This window comes from Salvelinus namaycush, chromosome 1 (genome assembly GCF_016432855.1).
Source record: "Salvelinus namaycush isolate Seneca chromosome 1, SaNama_1.0, whole genome shotgun sequence".
In the NCBI taxonomy this organism is placed as follows: domain Eukaryota; kingdom Metazoa; phylum Chordata; class Actinopteri; order Salmoniformes; family Salmonidae; genus Salvelinus; species Salvelinus namaycush.
The window spans coordinates 25,344,742-25,366,410 of NC_052307.1; the positions used below are offsets into that span (position 1 = coordinate 25,344,742).

The 21,669-nt window shown below is 43.0% G+C and overlaps 1 protein-coding gene across 3 annotated transcripts; it reads right to left on the reverse strand.

The window, feature by feature from the left end:
- Positions 1-306: 306 nt before the first annotated feature.
- Positions 307-16,502, reverse strand: LOC120018933 (glutamine--fructose-6-phosphate aminotransferase [isomerizing] 1-like). 3 transcript variants are annotated; one of them, XM_038962242.1, is made up of 19 exons: positions 16,384-16,502; positions 12,571-12,678; positions 12,120-12,227; positions 11,821-11,946; positions 11,603-11,661; positions 11,432-11,488; positions 11,200-11,261; positions 11,003-11,082; positions 10,791-10,905; positions 10,438-10,601; positions 9,186-9,281; positions 8,903-9,000; positions 8,593-8,713; positions 8,142-8,299; positions 4,242-4,356; positions 3,351-3,478; positions 2,628-2,795; positions 1,952-2,113; positions 307-1,831 (listed from the first exon to the last, which is right to left on the reverse strand). In XM_038962242.1, exons 1-19 carry the CDS (start codon positions 16,388-16,390, stop codon positions 1,787-1,789), a joined length of 1,977 nt encoding a protein of 658 aa, XP_038818170.1. In that variant the 5' UTR covers positions 16,391-16,502; the 3' UTR covers positions 307-1,786. The 3 variants fall into 3 exon arrangements, 2 of the variants coding, with proteins under 2 accessions (XP_038818170.1, XP_038818106.1); XM_038962178.1 differs by having other exon boundaries at positions 11,354-11,488; XR_005472293.1 differs by lacking the exons at positions 307-1,831; positions 1,952-2,113 and having other exon boundaries at positions 2,683-2,795; positions 3,261-3,478; positions 11,354-11,488.
- Between the last annotated feature and the right edge of the window lie 5,167 nt (positions 16,503-21,669).

Sequence of the window (21,669 nt, forward strand, 5' to 3'; positions counted from 1 at the left end):
ATAAAACAGCAGCTACATAGTCAAACACGCTTACTGCATTGCTCTGTAGGTGTCTTGTAGGCAGAGCACTTACAAACCCCTATCAACAGCGTCTCTAAAACCACACCTTTGGTTACTCAAAGCAAAATTAACATAGCATGTTTTTTTTTGATTGCATAACCCATATGTTCAAGAGGTCTGTGTACTAAGTTGCTGTATGAAAACCATGGTCCCAATATTGCAATCAAATTGGTATGGTGGCAGGGCATGGGTCGACAAAACATCTCTTGGAAAAGGAGTTGAGTTATTGTAAAACAGAGACCCAAACTGAGCCCAGGCAACAAGGCCTATTTATTTATTGCTAACAAGAACAGAAGAGTTGAATATTGATAAACTGTCAACAAGTCACAATGCTAGTAACATGCCTACAGAGTAACGAATGTTGATCATTGGTCCACTAGTACTCATTGTGCATCTTGAGGAAATTGATTGGGTAAATGATTAAATTGCACTTAGAATTTTACTGATGCATGATTATGCCAGGACAGTCAAATATCCAGACTACCAACTTGGTTTAGGCAAGAGTTTAACGCTCCTATACGTCTGCCAAACCACAATGAGTGAATCATTGTCAAGTTTCTTTTGTAACTTAGCCAATGATTCAAAACAAATAGGTGCACAATAGTGAAGACAAGCAAGTCTGTAGCAAGTTTCATATTGCCCTTAACACCTTCAAAACTTGTGTAGGAGACAAATTCTATTGATTTGTCATCATGGTATTTTGAGTATAACAATGGAGAGTTCTCAATAGTCTCTGGAACAGGTCAGTAGACTAAAGCATTTAATGGAAACTTTCTTCTTGGAAGCACTTCAGATGTACAGTCAGGACTATAGCTCAGAAATATTTAAAGCACCCATGCTTTAAATAAATCACTGTCTAATAAATCAATTATTTAATGAAAATCACATTCATCATTTACATCCCTGAGCCTGCACTGGCCCTTGAAATGCTCAGTCTGACCGTGTGGACATTAGGAAACACATTTGAAGATATTTATATATCTGATTGGCTGGTCTAGAGCCCACCCCTTACCCAGCTCAACAGACATTGCTCTATTATCAATCAGATCACATTGTGACATGTGGGCAAAAAGTTCCAGGGCACCTGTACAAGCTGAAATTCCAGGCATTATTTCCCAAAAAGGATGTTATCATTTTCACAATTTGTGTCATTTCTACCTCAGTGTAATAAAAAAGTGACTTAACTGCACTGCCCCTTTAATAATTTACTCAACACACAAGCGTAACAGATAAACATTTCAAACGACAGATGTTTCTCTAGCTGCCAAAGAAAACGGATCCCAACAGACCAAATTATTGCACCAATAACACCAAAAGAACCAGTAACTTCAGTAAGATCTACATGGGCAGACTCTTGACAACAAACAGCTGAATTAAATGTAAAACCAGCAGCAAGTATCCAACATTTAAGTTATGAGCACTGTTGTGTATCATCCAAAATGGATACAGCTCAGTCTTTTCTTCAGTTGGATCATTAATTGCCTACAGTCCAGTAACCCATGGCAGCACCCAAACGCCAACATTACTGCCAACCCTTCCCACCACTGACCCCCCCCAAAAATCACATCTATGATATAACAATGTCTTCAGATGTGTGTTTTGAAAGAAGAGACAGATACAGTACATGTTTAGCGTACCAGAGTAACAATTGCATTAAAAAGAGCCATGACACACACAAAACAGGAAAGTTTCTGAAATGGGTTTTTGGATCATCAAAGGACACGTTTCACTCTACAGTCACAGACTTGGCCAGGTTCCTTGGGCAATCCACCTGTATTGGGCGAGAAGAGTCAGACGTTTCTACATTTACCAAGAAACAACCCTAAGAAATTAGCTCCCCATTATGAATGCCTACAGTAAGAACCCAACTCAGTGACAGTGCAGTACTCACGTCAAAGCCCCTGAGCACAGCCAGGTGGAAGGAGAGCAGCTGCAGGGGGATGACACTCAGGATGCCCTGCAGACAGTCCACACAGTGCGGCACTTTGATGGTGCGGCTCGAGCTCTTGGCAGTCTCGTAGTCATCTTTGTCACAGATCACGATGGGTCGGCCCTGTAAACCAAACAAAAGGCATTATGCTTCCAGCACAACATTGTCATAACCTTTAACCTGGAGTTCAGTGTTGAAATGTGAAACTTTGGTCCTTCCTTGAATAATAGCTTTGTTGACTCATGTCTCAAACCCAAAGCTTAGGTCCACATCTGTGGTAGATTAGTGAGAGTGGTGATGTCATGTAGAAAATAACCTCTCCCTTGCACTTTGTGGTGAATGTGAGGACCATTTGATATTACTGCATTGTGAAAACAAATCTAATGTGTAAAGTATGTGTGCATGAAGCACTTAATATCCATGTCTTTAAGTTGTTATATTTCTTTTTAACCTGGAAGGTAGGTGGTCACTACAACAGCTAGCGGGCATATCACTACCAGAAAACAAAATGTTTATTGAAAGTGAGTTTAACAACCAGATAACGTCATTGGCAATGGTTTACTGTGGTTCCAACCTTTCAACAGTTGATGGGGTGGAAAGCTAAATGGTGTTTGAGATATGGTGCGTCAGTTCTTACCGCGCGGGCCACCACCTGCTGCAGTGCATTCTGACACTTGGTGTAAGTGTGGTCTCTCATGATGATCATGATGACGGGCATGAGTTTGTCGACTAGGGCCAGAGGGCCGTGCTTCAGCTCCCCGGCCAGGATGCCCTCTGAGTGCATGTACGTGATCTCCTTGATTTTCTGGAGAGCGACACACCCAACACCTCATTCAGATAGGAAACCACATTCCCATACACATTCAGGGACACAACCTCAGAAAAACACCATGCAAACACGACATAAGTTGAGTATGTATATCTTATCTTCTTAAATTCTAAAAGGGAACAGTAAACTGGCCAGGGAACACTAGATCAGATCCAGGAGCACAGCACACTGACTCAACACTGTGTGCCTCAGATACTGGAGGATTGGCAATCAACAGAACTTGAAGAATCCCTAAATAGTGTGGAGTGTGGTTGCAATTATGCAGAGAGACATTTCTAAATCAGTCTAATTAGTTGCTGTGCTTAAAAACACAATTCCAGCAGGCTAGGCTCCATTAGGGCTTGCGTGAGGCTGAGGCAGAACAGTTATTGTGGGCTATTGGAAAGTGAAACAACTCTGGGCCAATCTTCTCCTGAAGTATCTTAACACACGGATCATAACCTCATTTAAGAGTGGAGATTCCTGTAGAATACAGTTCTGAGGAGACAACGTTAAGTTTCAGGAGGCGGAGATCAAGGTGGGCATGCTGACCAGTGCTCCCTCCAGGCAGGTGGCGTAGTGGTAGCCTCGGCCCATGATGAGAACACTCTTCTGCTGGTATAGCTCTGCTGCCAGCCTCTGGATCTCATCATCCAGACTAAGCACCTCCTTTATCAGATCTGACACACAAAGAGAGGGAGGAAGGAGGAGCAGCAGGTAAACACACAGAGATAGCGAGACAGGTACAAAGAGAAAAAAAGAAAAAAAGACTAATCTTAGTCCAAGGTTATGAAATGAGAAACCCCTACAAAATATTCCTCTTCAATTTGCAGTACATTTGGGAGAACATGTCAGAAAATCAATTTCATCAAACCAAACTCCTGGATGAAAGACAATACAGTAACACCCATCCTATGACAGTCCAGCAGGCCAATGTTAACAGGTCCTGGAGACTGGGGTCAATGGGGGCTTGGGTCAGGGAGACCATTTAACATAAGGCTTTGGGTCCAGAGGAGTGTGCCAGGGCAAAGAGCCAGGACTAAGAGCCAGGACTAAGAGCCAGGACTAAGAGCCAGGACTAAGAGCCAGGACTGACCCAGCTGCTGAAGCCTCCTCCCTCCCCACTGTACACTCTCGTTCCCTCTCTGAGGATACCGCCACAGCACAGTCATTGCATTAGCTCTCTGACAATGCATATTGTTCAAACAAAAACAGCCCAGTTGGAGCAAGATGACAGACCGAGGAGGCCCACTACAGGCCTCCGCTTTGCCATCCCTCGCTCTGGCTGCGCTGACTGTGACCATTACTTACTGCGGTCTATACTACAGTAGGTCAGTGTGTCGAATAATCTGTACATCCCTTTGAGCATCACCTACACAAAGGTTTATGGTCATTAACAGCACACTGCAATGTCTTGGTAGATGTGTGTAGGGTCTGGTCTACCTGGCAGAACTCTCAGGCCCTGGATGATCTCACGTCGCCGTGGCTGCATGGAGATCCTGTCGTCGCACATCAACAGCGCAAACATGATCAGAGCCACAAACTGACTGGTGTAGGCCTGCAAAACAACAGACACAGCCAGACATAATGCATGCTTAATGCTCCAGCAAGAAGCAGACTGTGTTCTGTACTGAGGTCCCAGGTGTCTCCTAGATGCCTGCATATTTAGTTAATATTGCCTGCTAACGTGAATTTCTTTTAACTAGGGAAATTGTGTCACTTCTCTTGCGTTCTGTGCAACAGAGTCAGGATATATGCAGCAGTTTGGGCCGCCTGGCTCGTTGAGAACTGCATGAAGACTATTTCTTCCTAGCAAAGACAGCCAACTTCGCCAAACGGGGGATGATTTAACAAAAGCGCATTTGCGAAAAAAGCACAATCATTGCACGAATGTACCTAACTATAAACATCAATGCCATTCTTAAAATCAATACACAAGTATATATTTTTTTACCTGCATATTTAGTAAAAAGAAATCCAGGTTAGCAGGCAATATTAAACTAGGGAAATTGTGTCACTTCTTTTGCGCTCATTGCACGCAGAGTCAGGGTGGGTATATGCAACAGTTTGGGCCGCCTGGCTCGTTGCGAACTAATTTGCCAGAATTTTACGTAATTATGACATAAAATTGAAGGTTGTGCAATGTAACAGGAATATTTAGACTTATGGATGCCACCGGTTAGATAAAATACAGAACGGTTCCGTATGTCACTGAAAGAATAAACGTTTCGTTTTTCGAAATGATAGTTTCTGGATCTTACCATATTAATGACCTAAGGCTCGTATTTCTGTGTGTTATTATTAGAGGTCGACCGATTAATCGGAATGGCCGATTAATTAGGGCCGATTTCAAGTACATAACAAATCGTAAATCAGTATTTTTGGACACCGATTTGGCCGATTTTTTATTTTTATATATTTATTTTTTACACCTTTATTTAACTAGGCAAGTCAGTTAAGAACACGTTCTTATTTTCAATGACGGCCTAGGAACGGTGGGTTAACTGCCTTGTTCAGGGGCAGAACGACAGATTTTTACCATGTCAGCTCGAGGATTCAATCTTGCAACCTTACAGTTAACTAGTCCAACGCTCTAACCACCTGCCTCTCATTGCACTCCACGAGGAGACTACCTGTTACGCGAATGCAGTAAGAAGCCAAGGTAAGTTGCTAGCTAGCATTAAACTTATCTTATAAAAAACAATCATAATCACTAGTTAACTACACATGGTTGATGATATTACTAGTTTATCTAGCGTGTCCTGCGTTGCATATAATCGATGCGGTGCGCATTCGCGGAAAAAGGACTGTCGTTGCTCCAACGTGTACCTAACCATAAACATCAATGCCTTTCTTAAAATCAATACACAGAAGTATTCATTTTTAAACCTGCATATTTAGCTAAAAGAAATCCAGGTTAGCAGGCAATATTAACCAGGTGAAATTGTGTCACTTCTCTTGCGTTCATTGCACGCAGAGTCAGGATATATGCGATAATAATAAACGTTTTGTTTTCAAAATTATAGTTTCCGGATTCGACCATATTAATGACCAAAGGCTCGTATTTCTGTGTGTTATTATGTTATAATTAAGTTTATGATTTGATAGAGCAGTACGACTGAGTGATGGTAGGCAGCAGCACGCTCGTAAGCATTCATTCAAATAGCACTTTCGTGCGTTTTCCCAGCAGCTCTTCACTGTGCTTCAAGCACTGCGCTGTTTATGACTTCAAGCCTATCAACTCCCGAGATTAGGCTGGTGTAACCGATGTGAAATGGCTAGCTAGTTTGCGGGGTGCACGCTAATAGCGTTTCAAACGTCACTCGCTCTGAGACTTGGAGTAGTTGTTCCCCTTGCTCTGCATGGGTAGCGCTGCTTCGAGGGTGGCTGTTGTCAATGTGTTCCTCGTTCGAGCCCAGGTAGGAGCGAGGAGAGGGACGGAAGCTATACTGTTACACTGGCAATACTAAAGTGCCTATAAGTACATCCAATAGTCAAAGGTATATGGAATACAAATGGTATAGAGAGAAATAGTCCTATAATAACTACAACCTAAAACCTCTTACCTTGGAATATTGAAGACTCATGTTAAAAGGAACCACCAGCTTTCATATGTTCTGAGCAAGGAACTTAAACGTTAGCTTTTTTACATGGCACATATTGCACTTTTACTTTCTTCTCCAACACTTTGTTTTTGCATTATTTAAACCAAATTGAACATGTTTCATTATTTATTAGAGGCTAAATTGATTTTATTGATGTATTATATTAAGTTAAAATAAGTGTTCATTCAGTATTGTTGTAATTTTCATTATTACAAATAAAAATACATTTTTTTGTGTTTTTTAAAAAAAATTTAATTTAATTTTTAAATCGGCCGATTAAATCGGTATCGGCTTTTTTGGTCCTCCAATAATCGGTATTGAAAAATCATAATCGGTCGACCTCTAGTTTCTGTACAGCACTTTGTGACATCAGCTGAAAGAAGGGCTGTATAAATAAATTTGATTGATCTAAAGCCAAAGGCATGGTTGTAAAACCTTCACACAGCTATTTTCCTTGACAGCACTGGAATCACAGTCCCTCACAACTGACAGTCCTAGCCATCCACTCAGATTTGTGGCAGTGCATTTAATCCAGTTAAAACCCCCATCACTTCATCCAGAATGTGAAGAGGACAGGCTCACGCTAGCCTGTCAAAACACACTGATGCAACCATGTCCCCGAGAAGCCTCAAATGTGCCACACATCCTCCTCAGGCAATACGGCATGATGAGCAGTTACATTTTTTTTTATGTAAGCGTACAAGCATGCTCCAGGCTCTATTCAGACAAAGACCACAGATGACTCATTTGCTTACATTCCCTCCCTCAATATCTATTGTTTGGCTAAGGGGGAGAAGCGTATTCAAGAAGGGGTGCCGTCTCAACTCCAGCTATCCCCTTCATTCTCCCTGACCTTGTTTAGCAGACATAGTTGTGGAGAGCCCCAATTCTGAGAACAAGACAGACACCAGAGTCATCCAGTTTAATGTCCCCCAGAAGGTTAATCTGAAAAATATTATGAAACTATACAAAACGGAGTCAGCAGGAGCGTGTATTGAGCAGTGGTTATATACATAATGTCCTCTGATGTGCTGTGCGTGGGCCTGGACCAGACAAGCAGTAAAGGACAGCGTCTTTGAGGCGTGCTCGCCAGGCTTTCTGCGCTATGCTGGGTGGGGCCTTGGAGCTGCCGGAGGGTCCCTGAGCCAAGCCCGAGAGCCAGAGCAGGGAGGGACCGGACTCTTTTTCTACTACCCGCCCTCAGCTGCTAAGATCCAGACACTAATTTCAGATGAAGTTCTCTAATTTCAAGGGAGAGAGGGGTTAACCACATGTATAGAACATTGACATTAGCACCCAAGTGCTTCAGGGTTTGCCTTAACTATACAGATACCACCAGCGCAGCATATTGGCGTAAACCTCATGCCCTTGCAATAATAAGTATACACAGGTGATTATATAGACCAAGCCAAAGCGAAACTGCCTCTGGACTTCGTAACGCCGCTCCGCCTAATTAGGATGGAGACCATTCCATTCATCTCCAACAACCCTACTGCAGTCTGACCAACTGAAACACTCTGGAGAGGGATATGAGGAATTCCCCCGCCCTAATAGGCTATCCTGAAGGGAATTTTTTCCCCCCACCACAGAAGTAAAAGAAGTTGAGATAGCAGAGTATGGAAGGTCTCCTGTTCCAACAGCTGAGTGTCTACAGGACAGTACACTACGTGAGTCAGTATGGGAAAGGAATCAGTCAGGAGAAGTGCTACACAGAGCAGCAGTGAGCCGGTCCCCTCACCTTGGTGCTGGCCACTCCTATCTCTGGCCCAGCGTTGATGTGCACCCCACAGTCTGTCTCTCTGGAGATGGAGCTGCCCACTGTGTTGGTGACGCCCACCGTCAGGGCTCCTCTCTCCTTACAGTAGCGCAGGGCCATCAGGCTGTCTGCTGTCTCGCCTGCACACAAAAGGTAGCAATGCAAATCAGCACTCAGGATAGATACTGGAACAGGTTGGACTACGTGTATATACTGAATACAATATCAGATTCTATAGACCGCAATTACTGATATCATCAGGTCTTTACTTTCAGCATCAATACATGAAGAGTGAAAGAAATTGCTTTGCGTGCATTATCATTGGGCTGAGCATGTACTTGTACGAGCCGTTGCTGAAGCTGTATTGTGTGGGGAAATGAGTACAGACAAAGAGGCAATGTTCAGGTCCTTGAGGAGACAGCGATCCTCCCACCTGATTGGCTGATGAAGAAGCAGACGTCGTCACGGAACACTGGTGTGTTTCTATCCAGGAAGTCGCTGGCCAGCTCCACCATAACAGGCAGCTCAGTCAACTCCTCCAGTACCTGGCGAGTCTGTGGGGAAAGATCAGCACTGGATCACACATGACATGCACACTGAAAAACATGTTTCCATGTACAAACCAGAGTAAGAACTTACTTGTGTCCTTGTTTTTCCTATCTTGGAGCCTTAGGCTCTAGTTGACTCCATTTAATGCTGGTGATATCATTCCTGCCTTATAGAAAAGGTCATCAGTTACTCACCGCCACCCCAGCATGGTAGCTGGTGCCACAGGCGATGAGGATGAGCCGTCGACACCTCTGGATCTCTTTAATGTGATCCTTCAGTCCACCCAGGGTTACTAAGGATACAATCAAAATACAGTAATCATGTCCCTTTTCTTGGTATGTATTCAGATAGATATTAATCCTGAGGATACCACCTTGATGGGTATAATGACAGACATGAGAGGGGCATAGTATGTATTGTGTAGTAACTTGAGTGTTTTGTGACTTGACTTGTATTACACTGGAAAGGTCATCTCACCTGTGTTGTCATTGAAGTTGACCCTTCCTCTCATGGTGTTGACCACAGACTCTGGCTGTTCAAAGATCTCCTTCTGCATAAAGGAGCTGTAGTTCCCTGAAAAATGTTCCAAAAAACATTCGAGCAGAGTCCTCAACAACATCACTTAAAGCCTGCTGGCTTTGCATTTTTATAAAGTGTTAGGCATTTTGTAAAGGTTACTGTTGACGCATAATTACTACTAAAAGGAAGCCAGTCTGGAAAACATGTTGTTTAGTGCTCTAATTCAGTCTTTTATTGCTGTTGGGAGGTAAATAACACAGGAGATAAATGATGACTGGAATGATCTTGCTCTTTAATACAGACATTTATCAGGCATGTCTTGACTAAATAAAATAAGCAAGAGCCTACAGGGAGATTGTTGTTTCCTCGCACGGCCCTTTGTGACAATGAAATACGAGAGGGTTTTGCAGCCCGCCCCTGCGGAGACAGAAATTTAGGTCATATGAATTAGATTTATTTCAGCAGCGCTCCTGGAATGGAGGCTGAGGAGAGAGCGATAGGGGCAGAGGCTTTAATGATAGGACCACAAAGGATTGTCTCCTAAAACTGACTGGTAGTCTATTAGCACACTCTGCTGGAGACATGGGGAGCAGCAAGCTCAATATAAAGTCCTGCTAATGACCCAGGTACAGTACTCTACATTGGTGATTGACGTGATCTCCATGCTGGGGCCAGGGTGTCTGAACCCCTACAGTACCTTTGATGTCAGCCAGGCAACCCCATAAACACATGGCTGTGTACGTGTGTGTGTGTGTGTGCGCGCGCGCAGGGATTGATATTAAAGGTGTGCCTGTGGCTGCTACTCAGCCGAGGCGGAGAAAATAGGATTGTGCTCAATTTTTCAAGCACTGCCGTCATTATTGACCAATCACAGTAGAAAACGTAGCCTACATGGTGATACAGCAACAAGTGCGTCCAACAACAGGACCAGCTAACATGCCCACTCCAGCTAGCTAACATTATCAGTTTACAGAGTCACGTTTAACAAGAAAAATCATTATTTACTAATCTTTTTTTATTTTTTTATTAATAATTCCTGATGCATTATGCCAGCCCCAGTAAATATGACCCTTGTATAGTGAAATTATTCTGACTGTATTGACAATGATAATCAGCAATTCCAGCCATTCTTGGGTTCTCAAAGTTCTAGTAGCACCATCAACATCTTTACAGAGGGTTGACCCATGACAGTGCTGTACCCTCCCCTCACCCTTCATGATCTGCTGCAGCTCCATCTGCAGGGTCTGGATGGCGCGGGCAGGGTGGTCTCCGGCTGTACGCTTGATGCGGTGGATGGTGAGCCGTCCGGCCGTCACTGCTGCCACGTCATCATCCTCCAGGAAGATCACACGGTTGGTGTGCTCAATCACCGCGCTGCCAGGACAACAGAGCAACAGTGAATCCAAGTTAATGATGTTGTTAATTCCCACTTTCCTAGGAGAAAACATTCACCAAACAATTGTCTAGACTGATTCTAAAAGTACAGTTAATCCAAAACATACACTTAACGTTACATGAGTGGGATATGAGTAATATAGAGAATAACAAGGTGAGGAGTCTGACCTGGCATCAGAGGCAAAGTAGTACTCCACAGACTTCTTTTCCTCAGCGAAGAGCGTGTGGCAGGTGTCCTGCTCCATCCTGGGCAGGGTGGGGCAGCCCTTCTTGTCCTTACCAGCTGGGGAGATACAGTAGTGTACTAGACATAAAACAGCTCCCGGCTGCTCATATTCCATTCTGACTCACTGATAGAGAGCAGTTACCTAATAACTTACATGATCGGTACAGGATAGGAATGTGATCTGTGGACAGCTTGTGGTCACTTTTCACCCCAATAAGCAGAGGACCTCCCCTCCTATTTACATACAAACATAAACAATTACAATGATTACATACAATTAAAAGATGCATGTTTAATGGATATTATTCCTTTACAACTCAAAAACTATGTAGAAATGCAGTAGCAGTGTACCGGGTGCCTACAGCCTCTCCTGGGTAATGGACACTCTTGAAGACCAGGACAAACGCTCCTTCCTAGGAGACCAGATAAAACCATGTTAATCACAAGACAGGTCAGAGGGCCTTGTTTCTGGACAGTTCTGCTCTGTAGATGAACAGGCTCCTACCAGCTGCTGGGTCACTCTCTCCACCAGAGTAGCAAAGCTCAGGTCTTCACTCTCACGGTTGTCATACATGTACTTTACCAGCTTGGCAATGGTCTCTGTGTCCGTCTCAGACTCAAACTCATAACCCTTGCTCTCCTGTGGAATGGGAGAGAGTCAGTCATGGAAGTCTGATAACTCTTGCTGATAGCCTTAGCTAATGAAAGAAACCGACTGCCTTGGGAAAAAAATTGAATATGTTGCTTTGCTCACCAGGAATTTCTGCAGGTCTTTGTAGTTTGTGATAATTCCATTATGAATGACAATGAACTCTAAAAAAATAAGATACACATATACACTTTAGTAATAAATGTTCGTTACTCTCTATATAGTCAGTCAACGTGAGACTTCTACATCTAGCAGAATGTGATGCCTATACAGGAAAGAGGCCCTAATAGTCCTACAAGTTTAAGAAATGTCTATGTACTGACCGTTGCTCTTGTCAGACCTTTGTGGGTGGCTGTTGACAGGGCTGGGGGCACCATGGGTAGCCCAGCGAGTGTGGGCGATGCCAAGGTGGACATCAAACTCCACATCCATGTCCATGTCCTGCTGCTCTGTGGGGCCAACACAAACACTGTTGAAATGCAAGCTTCATAAATCAACTGACATGTGCCCAACATAAAGTAGGTTTGAGTCATTGGTATTGTAGGCATTATATTTATTTCTGTACAATCCACTTATCTACTCAGTAAACATCCTTACTGCTGACAACGGGTGTAAGTCTTACTTGTGAGCTCATCGTCAAGAGCCTTCACTTTTCCGGACTGCTTGATCAGCTGAATAGACCGGGCATTGGCCTCCCATTCCTTCCCGTTCCCTCCATCAATTCCAACACCTGGTAAAAAGAGTCTTATTGCTACAGAGTACACAAATATGCCTCGTGTGATTTTGTTGCGGTTATCTTACACATGCTACAGTTTGATAGCAGACAGAGCATCAACGTAAGCGTGACTAGATTGACAGACCTGCTCAAGGCAAGGGCATACAGTGAGGCCAATGGACAATCATTGTTTTAATGTTAGGAGAGAGAACAAAAACATGACTCCTGTAGATAAGCAGAATAGCTGACGCCTGCCGACAGGCCTACAGTGAGAAGGAAAGGAAGCTAATAAACATGCAGACAGACCGACGCAGACAGTGTGTTGAGACAAGCAGTCTCATCATCTCCCTCAGCTCACCGGCAGAGTCATAGCCACGGTACTCCAGACGAAGCAGGCCTTTGAGGAGGATCTCCAGGATCTCCCGGCGAGTCCGTGGCACATGGTAGTTCAGATAGGCAAAGATTCCTGACAGAAGGAACAGGGAGACAGATTTCAACTAGGAAGTCAAACAATGATATACAACAAAGGAATTTCATTACAACTCTTTTAAGGGATTAAGTGAACAAATCCTAATAGTGGGTATTACCGTTTACTTTTGGTGGTCTGTGATTAGGTCAATAGAGACCAAATAAAGCATGTATGCTTTCTGTTCATATATGCCGATTGTGTCAGAAACACTGAAGGTTCCATTGGCCAGCTAAACTAGCTGATGTAATCTGCAGGCAGTTCAATTATTGGCTCACTACAATTCACAGCAAGAACTACCCTAAGGATTTCTACACGTGAAAAGTTTCAAACGTTAACACAAGTAAAACATTTAAAAATGCTCTGGTGCCATTTATCATCATATAGGTATTGGAAACAATGGTTCTGTGTGCAACTACACAGTAGTTCACACACCCATCTGTTCCTGAGGGCACAGCCTGCCCTGGATGTTATCTGCAGTTTTTACATGAGAGGGAAGTCACCTTGAGAAATGGACAGTGGGAGACTCAGTGGAACAGGGTGTTCTAGTGTTGGGGCAATATGCTGACAGAAGGATCAGGTGCTCTAGGCTATGCTTTTGTGCAGTTCAGAAATCATCTGAGAAGATTTTTTACAGACATGCCTGGCTGAACAGAGGTTGGCCTACATACCATCACCACCTGGTATGGCAACTGCTCTGCCTCCAACCGCAAGGCTCTAGAGGGTAGTGTGGGTAGCCCAGTACATCACTGGGGCCAAGCTTCCTGCCATCCAGGATCTATATACCAGGCGGTGTCAGAGGAAGGCCCTAAAAACTGCCAAAGACTCCAGCCACCCTAGTCATAGACTGTTCTCTCTGCTACCACACGGCAAGCGGTACCGGAGCGCCAAGTCTAGGTCCAAAAGGCTTCTACCCCCAAGCCATAAGACTCCTGAACAGCTAACCAAATGGATACCCGGACTATTGCATTGACCCCCGCCCCCCCAGTTTTACACTGCTGCTACTCTCGGTTTATTATCTATGCATAGTCACTTTACACTCTACCTACATATTACCTCAACTAACCTGTGCCCCTGCACAACGACTCTGTACCGGTACCCCCTGTATATAGCATTTTATTGTTGCTCTTTAAAATTGTGTTATTTTGCCACTTTTTAAATTTCAGCTTATTTAGTAAATACTTTCTTCAGACTTTTTCTTAACTGCATTGTTGGTTAAGGGCTTGTAAGTAAGCATTTCTCTGTAAGGTCTACCAACACCTGTTGTATTCCGCACATGTGACCAATACAATTTGATAAGCCTATTCGTGCCCAATTTCCTGTGCCCTGCCCCATTTTCTTCATGACAACCATCAATCACCCACATAAGCTCACAAATAGAACAATGGCATAAGGTTTCAACAAACAAGTCAAAATAAACAAACCTAAATGATGAAGGCCAAGAGACAATAGCTATTCTTAGGATAACACAATAATCAATGACAAATTCCCAATTAGAGGAGGGGCGGTGATAAAGGGGCGGTGATAAAATAGTGACTATGTAGAGGCACTGCAAAGGAAGCAGTGCAACAGAGCATCCATTGAGAGCAGACTGGCACATGGGGAAATCGAGGAAGGTAGCGGGGGGAGGTCGAGGAAGGTAGCGGGGGGGAGGTCGAGGAAGGTAGCGGGGGGGAGGGTCGAGGAAGGTAGCGGGGGGGGAGGGGGGGGGTCGAGGAAGGTAGCGGAGGGGAGGTCGAGGAAGGTAGCGGGGGGAGGTCGAGGAAGGTAGCGGGGGGGGGGTCGAGGAAGGTAGCGGAGGGAAGGTCGCGGAAAGTAGCGGGGGGGAGGTCGAGGAAGGTAGCGGGGGGAGATCGAGGAAGGTAGCGGGGGGAGATCGAGGAAGGTAGCGGGGGGAGATCGAGGAAGGTAGCGGGGGGAGATCGAGGAAGGTAGCGGGGGGAGATCGAGGAAGGTAGCGGGGGGAGATCGAGGAAGGTAGCGGGGGGAGATCGAGGAAGGTAGCGGGGGGAGGTCGAGGAAGGTAGCGGGGGGAGGTCGAGGAAGGTAGCGGGGGGAGGTCGAGGAAGGTAGCGGGGGGAGGTCGAGGAGGGTAGCGGGAGGGAGGTCGAGGAGGGTAGCGGGAGGGAGGTCGAGGAGGGTAGCGGGGGGAGGTCGAGGAGGGTAGCGGGGGGAGGTCGAGGAGGGTAGCGGGGGGAGGTCGAGGAGGGTAGCGGGGGGAGGTCGAGGAGGGTAGCGGGGGGAGGTCGAGGAGGGTAGCGGGGGGGAGATCGAGGAGGGTAGCGGGGGGGAGATCGAGGAGGGTAGCGGGGGGGAGATCGAGGAGGGTAGCGGGGGGGAGATCGAGGAGGGTAGCGGGGGGGAGATCGAGGAAGGTAGCGGGGGGGAGATCGAGGAAGGTAGCGGGGGGGAGATCGAGGAAGGTAGCGGGGGGGAGATCGAGGAAGGTAGCGGGGGGGAGATCGAGGAAGGTAGCGGGGGGGAGATTGAGGAAGGTAGCGGGGGGGAGATTGAGGAAGGTAGCGGGGGGGAGATTGAGGAAGGTAGCGGGGGGGAGATTGAGGAAGGTAGCGGGGGGGAGATTGAGGAAGGTAGCGGGGGGGAGATTGAGGAAGGTAGCGGGGGGGAGATTGAGGAAGGTAGCGGGGGGGAGATTGAGGAAGGTAGCGGGGGGGAGATTGAGGAAGGTAGCGGGGGGGAGATTGAGGAAGGTAGCGGGGGGGAGATTGAGGAAGGTAGCGGGGGGGAGATTGAGGAAGGTAGCGGGGGGGAGATTGAGGAAGGTAGCAGGGGGGAGATTGAGGAAGGTAGCAGGGGGGCAAATGGGGCAAACAAGGCTCAGCTTTGTTCAGAACGAGGGTTAAACAGAGTAGGAAAAATAAGGCTCTCATAAAAATCTCAGTGATCTCACAGCATTACCACCATTATATCCTTAGGAATTAGCCTGCAGCAGTTCAGTATGAGGAGCATCTATTTGGGGAATTTTTCTGACAGAGACGACAGTGTCTGATTGTCTCTTCTACTAATGGATTTCATAGTGCTAAGTTCCCACCACCCTTAAAAAGCGAATCATCCACACTATTTATACTGGTTCTGGCTGGCTATTCAAAACAGAGCTGGGAGGCTTCAGGAACTAGTTGTGGAGTCAGCAGATGAGAGATGATGAGGGGAGAACTAATCCATCACTATTCTAATATTCAGACAGTGACAGGTTAAAAAAGTAAACATTTTAAATCCCCCTACCTCATTCGAATCAATGTGGCATAATCACTGTCTATCATCATCAGTACCAGTAGTGGTCTATATTCTAGCAAGGAATGAAACTTTGCGCAGTGCGTGCGTTCTGTCAGTCCTGTAGCAAGCTAGTATGTAACCTGATGAAAAGAAGGGTAGTTAGCCAATGGTCGCTAATGAATCCAAGTATATAGTATAACGTGACATACGGTAACATCAATGACAGGAATAAAGGAGCGATAAACTGTCAATCAAGTAGCTAGCAATGGCTCTAAGTAGCTAGCAATGGCTAGCTGGCTAGTTAACGGCAAACAAACTAAGCTCTCTTTCTTTAGATGGAAGCTCAGCTGTCTGACTGAAAACATTGACATCTCCCCAAAACCAGTTCTGTGTTAATCTCACAATTTGCATGTGTAAACTATTGCAAATGTGCACCTATTTAATGTATTATATCTAGCTAACGTTACTTACCACACATGTCAGCGCTTCTCTTGCAAACTAGCTAGTTTACACCAGGCTCAGCTCAGTTCCTCATCTGATGAGTCAGATGGTCCCGCCCCCTTTAAATTCCATTGAATGGGATTCAAGTAGCCTAAGCAGGCTTCCCTTATTGGTGCAACGGCTGTCAATCCCGTTTTTTACCGCCGACGCACTCACCCTGACGTAGCAGCAGGATGGAGATAGGATATCCGTGGGCGCAAGTGAGGAGATGGAAAGTATACCTCCCTAAAATCTCGCCAGAAGGAACAGATTGATGGTTTCAGCCATGGTATTCTCATTTTCCTTATATTGTTTACCTAACAAGCATCAGGTGACTATTTTTCGTAATACTCAGGTACTTCAATTCATTAGTTTGTTCTTGTATGACCTATTTTGTTTACAAACTTACGAAGAAGACTGAAAGCTGTATTTATTTTTGTATGCTGTATTATTCTGTATGTATACAGTAACTAAGATACTGTTTTAAAGGGCATACAGGTCTGCTTTGACTTTACATGGCTATTGTTCTATTTAGTTATTAATACTTATTTCCATGTGAAAAAGGTCTTAGGAACATGTATATGTAGAACATTTTTTATTCAATTTTTTATGATCAGTTTTCATATGCACTTAAAATAGTAGGTACCCTTTTATTTCAATTATTATTTTGTATTTTATTTCTCAGAATAGTTCCTGATTACACTAAAGAGGGTTTTTAGTCTCTCTTACTACAAGAATCCTTGGTTTGGTCTTGATCATAATTTTCAGTTGAGTTGAATTTCAAAACCGGATAACGTCTAGCTCAAAGCTATTTTCACTTTAAATTGACTTAAATGGTGCAGATCTTGGTTCCCTATCGTTTACGTTCACTGCTCCTACGTCTTTGACTCATCCTACTACAGTTTATACTTTTATATAATCTTTGTTGTTTTGTCTTTGTCTATCGTTTCTCTTAATGCTAGGGGGTTACGAAACAATGTGAAGCGCAAGGCCTTATTTTTATTTGCTAAACAATTTCGAACAGATTTGTGCTTTTTTCAAGAGTCTCACTCAATTTCGGCTGATGCCAACTTCTGGAGGTCGCAGTGGGACAACGATATTTGGCTTTCCCGTGGATCTGAACGCTCCGCTGGTGTCACTACAATGAAAAATACCTTTGGTGGTAATATTCTACACTCGGAATGTGACCCCTTTGGTCACTTTATTTGTCTTGTGATCAGTTACAATGACATTACGCTCATTACTGTAAACTTCTACGGGTACAACACCAAACATGAGAATGATGAGTTGCTTGAATCTATAGAGAAACATATACTTCATTGGTTATCTAAATTTCCCAATTCGTTATTATTGATAAGAGGGGACTTTAACATTACTATAGATAATTCAACTGACAGATGGCCCCCAGGTAGGCCAACCAATCAGAATTTGGGTTTAATACTTTTTATGAAAAAGTTTGATCTTACTGATATATGGAGAGGTTTCTGGCTGACATATCACTCACTTGGAGTAACAAAACAGGTTCCAGACAATCCAGAATAGATTTTTGTCTTATATCCAAATGTATTAATAGTGATTGTGTTACTACACATATTTGTACTACTCCCCTCACAGACCATAGGGCCATTTACATTGATATCAAAATATTTACCCCTGATACTAACCTTGGTAGAGCATCCTACTGGAAGCTAAATAGCTCATTATTAAAAAATAATATAGTTAAATATGAGGTGAAAGATCTGCTCTCACACTTTTGGGAAAGGGCTTGTGAAGAACAATCTTATTGCAAGAACTGGGAGCTCTTTAAATTTGAGGTGTCCAAATACCTTAGAAAATATGGTAGTAATCTTGCTAAGACCAGAAGAGCTGAGGAGGAAAAGGTGATCATTAAGATAACTTCCCTTTCTCATAGGTCCCCAGCCGTTCTCACAGGGGAAGAGAAGATGGAACTAATTGAGTTACAACATAAACTGGATAATATATATAGATTAAAAGCAGAAGGAGCCTTTATTACATCTAGGAAAAATGGATTGAGGAGGGAGAACAGAATTCATCATATTTCTTTAGACTTGAGAAATTTCACTCTAAAAATAACACTATCCATAAGTTAAACATTGATGGTGTTATTACAGATGACCAAAAATTAATCGCTAAATACTGTAGCAATTTTTACAGAAAACTGTATAGCTCTACGTACTGTCAGGAATCCACAGATATGTTTTTGAACTCACTGAATAATGTTCATTCTATCAGTGATATAGAATCTAAACAGTGTGATGAACCCATCAAAGTTGAAGAGATTATAGAGTCTATCAAACATCTGAAGAACAATAAATCACCAGGTGTTGATGGAATTACATCAGAATTTTACAAATTATTTTCTGAACAAGTAGCTCCCTTCCTATTTGAAGTCTTTTTAGAGAGTATTAAAAACAATGTTCTCCCTCCTACAATGAGTCAGGGGTTAATAGCACTGATACCTAAGCCTAAAAAATAAGTGCTGCTCATCGATAATTGGTGTCCAATTTGTCTTCTTAATAATGACTATAAGATATTAGCCTTACTACTTGCAAAAAGAATGAAAGAAGTCCTGGATGCAATCATTGATGAAGCAGTCTGGCTTCATGAGGAACAGACATATTTCTAACAATGTCAGACTAGTATTAGACATACTTGACTACTCAGACCTAATAACTGAGGATAGCTTCATATTATTTTTAGATTTTTATAAAGCATTTGACACAGTAGAGCATCAGTTCCTCTTCCACTCCCTTGAGAGACTTGGCTTTGGGGATTTTTGTCTGTAAGGCTATTAAGACTCTCTATGCAAATGATAACAGCTCTATCAAATTTAAATATGGCACCTCACCTAGATTTGAGTTAAAGAGAGGAATTAGGCAAGGTTGTCCTATCTCTCCGTACCTGTTTTTATTAATCACCCAACTTCTTGCAAATTCTTTAAATAATAGTCCTGTACAAGGTATTTCCATAGCTGGTAAAGAAATTATTATAAGCCAGCTGGCTGACGATACTACACTTTTTCTGAAAGACGCTAACCAAATTCCCATATCGATCAATGTGATACAATCCTTTTCCAAAGCGTCTGGTCTATAGCTTAACATTAATACATGTGAACTCATGGCTGTCAAAGATTGTGACACCTTCATATTATGGTATTCCAGTAAAAGAAGAACTTTCATATTTAGGCATAACTATTACAAAGGATCAGAAGTCTAGAGGCGTACTAAATTTTAACCCTCTTATTAAAAAACCCAAGAAGAAGCTAAATCAATGGCTACAGAGGGACTTATCTTTAAAAGGTAGAGTCCTAATAACCAAGGCTGAAGGTATCTCTAGACTAACATATGGCGCTCTATCTTTATATCTTGACAGTAAAATAAGCAAGGAGATAGACCAGATGCTTTTCAACTTTCTGTGGAGAACCCGTACCCATTACATTAGGAAAACTGTTGTAATGAACACTTATGAGAATGGTGGGCTGAATATTCTGGACTTTACTACCTTAAATAATACTTTTAAGATCAATTGGATAAAACAATTCCTAAGAAGACCCACTTTTATCTGGAATTTTATTCCTCATCATGTCTTCTCTACTTTTGGTGGCCTTAACTTCATGTTGTTTTGCAATTATAATATTGACAAAGTTCCAGTGAAACTTTCTGCTTTTCATCGGCAGGTTTTCTTGTCATGGTCCTTAATTTATAAACACAATTTTTCTCCACACAGATATTATATATGGAATAATCGGGATATATTGTATAAAAATACTTCTTTGTTTTAAGAATATTGGTTCCGAAATAATATCCTATTGGTGAGCCAACTGGTAAATGCAGAGGGTCTTTTACTCAGTTATAAGGAATTCTTATCGCTTTACAAGGTCCCTCTAACACCTAAAGATTTTGCAATTGTTTTAGATGCCATTCCCTCAGGTGTTGCTCTATTATTCAGGAACGCGTCAAGACCTGACCCTCAGAGCCTACCTTCTATTGACCCTATTGACTCATCAGTAAGAAAGATTTGTTTCTCTTTTGGTCCATTCAACAACAGAGCGATACGAACCTTGTTTCAGCAGGATGTTGCATCTATAACTTATGTCATGCCTTATTGGAATGGATTTATTGATAATATCTGTTGGAAAAAAGTTTGGATGTTGCCACACACATACTTACTTGTTAACAAAATTAAGGAAGTTTCCTTTAAAATTATTCATAAATATTATCCTGCCAACCACTATATGAAGAAGTTTAAGGAAAACATCAACTCAAATTGCTCCTTTTGTAATGACCACCCAGAAACAGTGTTGCATCTTTTTTGGCATTGTATTCATGTAAGAAAACTGTGGCAAGACATCAGTAGATTTATAATTGAACACTTTAATGAAGGTCTTACACTACTGTGGAGATGTTCTGCTTGGATTCTTTACCTCCGATAGGAATAAGCTGAAACATTTTTATGTAATTAATTTCATTATTCTTTTGGCCAAATTTCATATTCACAAATGTAAATTTACAAACAAAAAAACTAATTTTCTTACCCTACAAAAAGAAATTGAACTGTTTTTTAAGACAATTAAATACTCTACTAACAAAAAAGCTGTTAGAATTATAAGTGTATGTATGTCCCTTAAGGTCTTTGTGTAATGTGATATTGTACCCCCTAGCTCAATTGTCCATTGTATATAATCTATATATACTTGTGTTCCCTCATGTACTCTCTGTATTGATTTGTTGTTAATCAGTGGTGGGCCGTCAGGGCCAGCAAGGCCTTCTCTGCTGGCCTAAACATCATCAGAATATAATTTTTTTTTAAATATATTTTCCCACAAATATGTATTAAATTATTCCCCAGAGTAAGAGTTATACTCTTCATTTCATAGCTTTCCTCTTGGTTGCACTGCTTCCAGCCCCAGGTTGAGATTTGGAGGGCTGGTCTTTATGTTAGATCTTTTATCCAATCATATTCAGCCATCATGTGTTGCCAGGGGTCTAAAATCTGCCCTCAGGCCTTCAGAATCAACAGCGCGGGCGCTTGTAGCTTATAGTGAATGGAAATGAAAATTTTGTGTCAACCAATCAGCTTTAGAGTTGGCTATTGTACGCCTGCTGGCTGGCTCCAGTGTTACACAGGAGCCAGCTAGCAGGCGTAGTGCGTGCACGTCTTTTGATTGGATTACCAATATTGAGAGGCAGGTCCTATGGGCAGGTCTATGCAGATCTAGGAAACTGAATTTGATAAACAAATTAATTCGCGTACTAC